The sequence below is a fragment of the Nicotiana tomentosiformis genome, chromosome 1 (assembly GCF_000390325.3).
Source record: "Nicotiana tomentosiformis chromosome 1, ASM39032v3, whole genome shotgun sequence".
Classification (NCBI taxonomy): domain Eukaryota; kingdom Viridiplantae; phylum Streptophyta; class Magnoliopsida; order Solanales; family Solanaceae; genus Nicotiana; species Nicotiana tomentosiformis.
The window spans coordinates 43177988-43184902 of record NC_090812.1 but is presented as its reverse complement, the minus strand read 5'-3'; the positions used below and the strand labels follow the sequence as shown (position 1 = coordinate 43184902).

At 42.3% G+C, this 6915-nt stretch overlaps 1 protein-coding gene across 1 annotated transcript; it reads left to right on the top strand.

The window, feature by feature from the left end:
* The first annotated feature begins 6169 nt into the window (after positions 1-6169).
* On the top strand, positions 6170-6676 carry LOC138906354 (uncharacterized). The gene has a single exon (XM_070194917.1). The coding sequence runs from the start codon at positions 6170-6172 to the stop codon at positions 6674-6676; it is 507 nt and encodes a 168-aa protein (XP_070051018.1).
* Positions 6677-6915: the final 239 nt, after the last annotated feature.

Genomic DNA, 6915 nt, shown 5'->3' with positions numbered 1-6915 from the left:
TTCATTTTTTCCCGTCAATGAGAGCTAATTGTTCATAGCGACTTCTTACCCACACTGCATCACTAAGTTAAGCTTCCTCTATAATTCTCAGGGAGGGAATTTCTACCTCAGCGAGAATGACAGCTTCCGTACCATAGACCAATAGGTAAGGAGTTGCCCCAGTTCACATGTGGACTGTGGTCCGGTACCCCAATAAGGAAAATGGTAACCTCTCGTGCCATTGCTTGTGGTTGTCTACCATCTTCCTCAGTATTTTCTTGATATTCTTGTTTGCGGCCTCCACGGCTCCATTCATTTCAGGCATGTATGTTGTGGAATTCTTGTGCTTGATTTTGAAGGTCTCGCACATAGCTTTAATTAGGTCATTGTTGAGATTGGCGGCATTGTCGGTGATGATGGACTCTAGAAACCCGAATCGGCAAACAATACGATCTCTAACAAAATCTGCAATGACTTTCTTGGTTACAGCTTTGTAGGATGCAGCTTCGACCCATTTTGTGAAGTAGTCTATTGAACCTGTGCCTGTTTGATGCGGCGGGTTTGATTTGTCCAATGACGTCCATTCCCCAAGCGGTAAAAGGCCAAGGCGCACTCATTGCATTGAGTTTATTTGGCGGCAACTGTATCATATGTGCATTTATTTGGCATAGATGACATTTCTTGACATACCTGATGCAGTCTATTTCCATAGTTATCCAAAAATAACCTGCCCTCAGTATCTCTTCGAGCAGTTTGGAAGCTTCCCTGGCGTTAACACACCGTAATAATCCTAAGTCTGGAGTCCTTCTGTACATAATTCCACCACTTTGGAAGAAATGGTTGGACAATCTTCGCAGCGTACATTTTTGGGTATGATTTGCATGCTTCGGGTACTCTCCTTTTGCCAAGTACTCCTTGATATCATGGAACCATAGATTCCCGTCTGCTTATTCTTCAACATGAGTGCAGTAAGGTGGCTAATTATGAATCCTTACCGGAATGGGGTCGATGAAATTTTTGTCCGGATGCTGTATCATGGAGGACAAAGTGGCCAATGCGTCTGCGAACTCATTCTAGATTCTCGGGACATGTCTAAACTATATCTTCATGAACCTCATCATCATCTATTGCATATGATATAGATGTGGTAATATCTTGGTATTCTATGTAGCCCATTCTCCCTGCACCTGATGTACCCGAAGATCTGAATCACCAATTACTAGTAATTCCTGGATATTCATGTCAACGGCCAAATTGAGCCCCAATATGCAAGCTTCATATTCCTCCATATTATTGGTGCACGAAAATCTGAGATTCGCAGATACCGGATAATGTTGACCTGTTTCTGACACCAAAATGGCTCTGATACCCACTCATTTGAAGTTTGCGGCTCCATCAAAAAACATTCTCCACCCATCGTAGGCATCGGCGATATCTTCTCCTACGAATGATACTTTTTCATCAGAAAAATACGTTTTTACTTGTTCATATTCTCCTCCTACAGGATTTTCCGCAAGATGATCCGCTAATGCTTGTCCCTTAATCACCTTCTGATACACATAGACGATGTCAAATTCACTCAACAATATATGCCATTTTTCCAGCTTCCCTGTAGGCATGGGTTTCTGGAAGATGTACTTCAGAGGATCCATCCTTGATATGAGATATGTGGTATAGTCACAGAAGTAGTGCCTCAGTTTCTGGGCTATCTAGGTCAAAGCACAGCAGGTGCGTTCCAGCAAAGATTACCGTGCTTCGCAGGGTGTGAAATTCTTACTCAGATAGTAAATGGCCTGTTCTTTCCTTCCCGTCTCATCGTGTTGTCCCAAGACACAAACGAAAGCCCCGTCTAATATGGAGAGATAGAGTAGCAGTGGTCTACCAGGTTCTGGTGAGACCAAGACTGGCGGTCTGGACAAATATTCTTTGATTCTATTAAAAACGTTCTGGCAGTATTTAGTCCAATTGGTTACGGCATCCTTCTTTATGATTTTGAAAATCGGCTCACAATGTCACGACCCAAAAAGATAGGCCGCGAAGGACACCCGGTACCTTACTCAACCGAGTACCAACGTAACGTATCTTTCTTATTACATCATCATATACACGTGACATACGGGCTTAATAGGCCAACATCATCATTTATAAACTCAAAACGTAGGCCGACAAGGCCGTACAATCTTTCTCGTACACGACATGTCTATAAGCCTCTAAGAGTACAAGATTGTCATAAAGGTCGGGACAGAGCCCCGCCATTCCAAACCATACACATCTAAATCATACTGACCAAACAAGTAACTACGGAGCACGTTTAATCCAAGGTCCAAATGCCTCCTGGAGCATAGGCATGGGACGGATAGTACACGCATAGGGTATGACTTAGAATCAAATAGAGCGCTTTAGGTAAACAACTTAAAGATAGAAATCGGATAGCAGGAGATGATAGTCTGTGACCGCTGAATAATATAAATAACACCCCATCTTGAGGGAGTTACGAAGTATTATTTATGTTGCACGGGGTGATACTTTTGGCTAAAAAACTTAGGACCCCCCCCCCATTCCTGTTAAATAGTTCTTTCTTTGTCCAAATTGTTTCTTTTCTCTTAGACTAATTCACATGATTTGAGTTCGGTTGGGACCCACCGTTGTGGACTTCGAGGAGTGCCTAACACCTACTCCTCGATGTAATTTGAGCCCTTACCCGATCTTTGGTGACACAAACTAGTAAACCTGAGTCATTTGCAAATAGGTTCCCTAACGTACCTTAATCCGTTAGGTGGCGACTCTCTCTTTTAATAAACCTTCCTCCATTTTTAAAAGAGTTGTCAACGGCGAAGCCTGATTTTGCGAGAAGAGGGGTACGACAGCATGGCAACTCTGCTGGGGATATCCTTAGGCTCTTACCATAATGACTTGGTCTGTGTGAATTAGTCTACCTCAATAAGCGCATCTTTATTATTTTATGCTCAAATTCACCGTTTATTTGTTGCATGCACACCCCCTTCCCTATTTTCCCTTTTACATGAATTTACATGCAACTTTTCGTTTAACCTTGTTCGATGGCTTCAATCTATTTGTCTTTCCCAATCCCTACCCCTTTTAATGCTTTAATATAATTTTTCAATTATGAGAACTAACTCATTCTTTGTTTTTCTTTCTTTCCTGTCTTTACATTTATTAAATACTGCATTTATCGCTTTCATCATGCAAAATACTTGACATTTTTTTTTTGCATAATTACATGCTCTGCATCACATTCCACTCGTGCGCAATTAATACCATAGCGGTAATTGATGAGTGTCCGCGCTCTTCCTATGTTACCCTTTTTAAATTTGGGAAGGCTTATTTGCGGTAAAACTAGTTGATCAGCTGTGCAGTCGACGGTTTCGTGTCTTACCCTCTCAAGTTGTCTACTTGAGGGTACCGGTCTAGACTTCAATAGAAAACCCTACTATGATGTTAACTGTGCATGAATCATGTCCAAACCTAGCATGAGTTAGAATGTTGTCCGCATAATAACTCTCTAAGGAAAGCCTTGTCCAAAGTCCATCGGGATTTCCATAGAGAAAACATGCCGATATGCTAATCATTAATGCGTAAGTAGTCAAACCGGGAGGGGGCAGGGCTAACTTTATTTATTTTGCAGAAATGAGGCACGAAGTACCCAGGTTCAGCATGGTCCAAAGTATCTCACCTCTATTGCTATACTGGTGGGAAAATCTCTCGCCAAGCGACAAGAACCATGTGAAAAGAATTCTTGGAAATTTACCTTCTATGTTGTACATTCATCCAAACAATGTAGTGATCGAGGCCACTACTATGTTTTGGGATGAAAAGAGGGCTGCTTTCCGTTTTGGTAACATAGAGATGACTCCCCTTCTTGAGGAAATAGAAGGTTGTGCCGGGCTACCCTGGGATAGCCCTGGTCTGCTGGTACCGAAAAATCATACTTCTAGGAGATTTTTGAAAATGATGGGTCTTAGAAAGAATAACGAGGTAGACTGCCTAAAGAAGTCCTACATACCTTTCGACTTCCTCTACGAGTGTTATGGGCACAACACATCCTACCATATCTATCATGATGAGTTTGCCATCACTTCCCTGGGCTGGACTCATCGTCGGGTTTTTATGTTCATCGTCTGTTTTTTGGGTATGATAGTATTTCCAATTCAAGGAGACATGATTTCACACTCATTTGGTTATGGTTCGCAAGACCTTAATGGAAGGGATTGAGGGATAAACTTACACTATTGTTCCAATGAACGTGGCAGAGATATATCGAGCTTTGGACCATTGTAAGAAGGGAATCAGACATTTTGATGGTTGTAATTTGTTACTGCAAATATGGTTGTTGGAGCATCTTCAAATATGGAATGACCACATAGCCTTTCACCATCCAAAAAGAATAACTTTCATCCCAGACAGGTTTGCAGAACCGGAAAACGCTGTGGATTGAGTAAACTTCTTTAGAAATTTGACTGATGACAAGGTCCATTGAATGTTCGAGTGGTTCCCTACTAGCGAGTTCATCATCAAGTCCTGGGATGTTCCTCACTTACTGCTGATCGGGTTGAGAGGTATCTATCCTTATGCTCCTATCAGGTTCATGAGACAGGTTGGGAGAAAACAAGTCATACCATGAGTTTCTAAGATGGTTCACTACAAAGTAGACTTTCAGGGTGGTGCCATTCCATTCAAGTGTGAGTCCCAACACATGTGGCATCTGAAGATTATTGTGGAAAAGGATACCATCGAACCAGATCGGTACCACGCCGTTCATGTGTATATCTACCTATCATGGTTGGATGATGACATAGCAGGTGAAGTCGAGCCAGGGATCGATCGAGGAAACATGGTCATAGACGATGCTGCTGAAGCACAAGTAAAATACAAGATGTTGTGCAAGAGAATCCTTGAGTATGAAGCTAGACATTTGGAACAACACAAGATAGACATGGAATCAATCAATGAATAGAGGTAAGTTTCTACAAAATCAATAGAGAGGTTGGAGTACTTAGAGCAGGGTCTGATGCAACTTTAAGGGAAGATGAGGAAAAGGATCGTGGATTGTCAGAATGCAGAGTGCAATGAAGGAGGACACCTAGAAATGGCATATCTGTTGTTGGACATGCGTGACCTGGGGAATCTGACTGATGGGGCCATGAAGGCCAAGCTTAGAGAGGGTCCCTCCGGGACCAAATATAATAGAATTGTTGTTTATTTGCTTTTCTAGAGTCGTTTTAGAAATTGATTGTAATAAGGCAAATGCCACTAGCAACTCTTTTAATTATTGTCATTTTATAGGTTTGATCTATTCATTACATTAATGAAATGCAGCAGCTATCGGCATCAAGTTTCTCCAAATCCATGTGTCGCTAGGCCTACCTCAGGCACAATGAGGTCCCTAAAATTAGGACACGAATTTATAATTCCGCAATACATGTTTAAATAATACAAATATCCTTCCAAAATCCCCTACTGACTTGTTTACCTTTTTGCTTTTCTTTCTTTTGATTATTCCCATCCCCCAAGGTTGGTTCTTGCATACTAGCATCATCAGCGTATCATACCAGATCCAAAGGCCCTTCCACCTCCTCCTCATTGAAGTGATCCTAAAACTAAGGGAAATGCTAAGATGGATGACATGAGTGGTATCAGGAAAGGTAACGCTGTGCATGCAGAAAATGTTGAAACTTCAGATGGTCGGAGTAATCCGGCACAAAATGATTTGGTTCTTGGGTTAGAGCAGAAAATACTGGAATTGCAAGGGGAACTTGAGTAGGTCCGCAACTTGGCAAACCTCTCCCTCACATTAAACGTCCCGGATATTAACCAACATAATGCCCAAAACCCAACACATCCTCAAAACACACCAAACCAACATCCACAAAAACCTCCCGCACCTCATCAATGCGCCACACCTCCTCAAAATCCTAACCCTCCACCAGTGCCAACTCCTCCATAACACCAACATTTTCCGACTCAGTATCCACAAACTACTACCTATCGTACTCCTCAAAATACACTGCAACCTACCCCTGATCCGCAGAACTCAATCAATGATCATCACTACACCCAAATCCCCGGTATCCACCAAAGTAACTCCATATACATAGAAACTCTACCTCACACAACTCAACAAACCCCATACACACCAGAATCAATCGAGAAGGACCTGCTCATCAAGAATATGGTAGAGGAACTTAAGAAACTCACAAGCCGAGTCCAGGGTGTCGAAGGGGGTAAAGGCATTGAGGGTTTGAACTATGAAGATATGTGTATTCAGTCAGACGTAGAACTGCCGGAGGGTTACAAACCTCCCAAGTTCGAGATGTTTGATGGAACAGGTGACCCAAAGGTGTATCTAAGGACATATTGTGACAAGCTCGTAGGAGTTAGAAAAGATGAAAGGATTCGCATGAAATGGTTCATGAGAAGCCTCACTGGAGACGCCATATCATGGTACATCAGCCAAAATCCAAAGAAGTGGGTTAGCTGGGTAAGCATGGCATCAGATTTCATGGATCGGTTCAGGGTTAATACGGAGAATGCGCCAAATGTCTTATATATCCGGAATCTGAAGAAGAAGCCAATAGAGACTTTCTGCGAGTATGCCACTCGATGGAGATCGGAAGCTGCAAAAGTAAGAACGACATTGGAAGAAGAGCAGATGAACAAGTTCTTCGTCCGGTCCTAGGATCCACAATACTACGAAAGGTTAATGGTTATCGAGAATCATAAATTCTTCGACATCATCAAATTGGGGGAAAGGATTAAAGAAGGGATCAAGAGTGGAATGGTAACTAATTTTGAGGAATTATAGGCTACGAATAAACCGTTGCAGTCAGGGGGTATATCCAAAAAGAAAGAAGTAGGGGCCGTGATGGTAGTCCAAGGTCTGAAGTCTCCTCTCACATACCAAAAACCACCACCCAC

What these genes read in the sequence shown, in the direction of transcription:
- LOC138906354 (XM_070194917.1), top strand. Translation starts at nt 6,170, where the DNA reads ATGGTAGAGGAACTTAAGAAACTCACAAGCCGAGTCCAGGGTGTCGAA.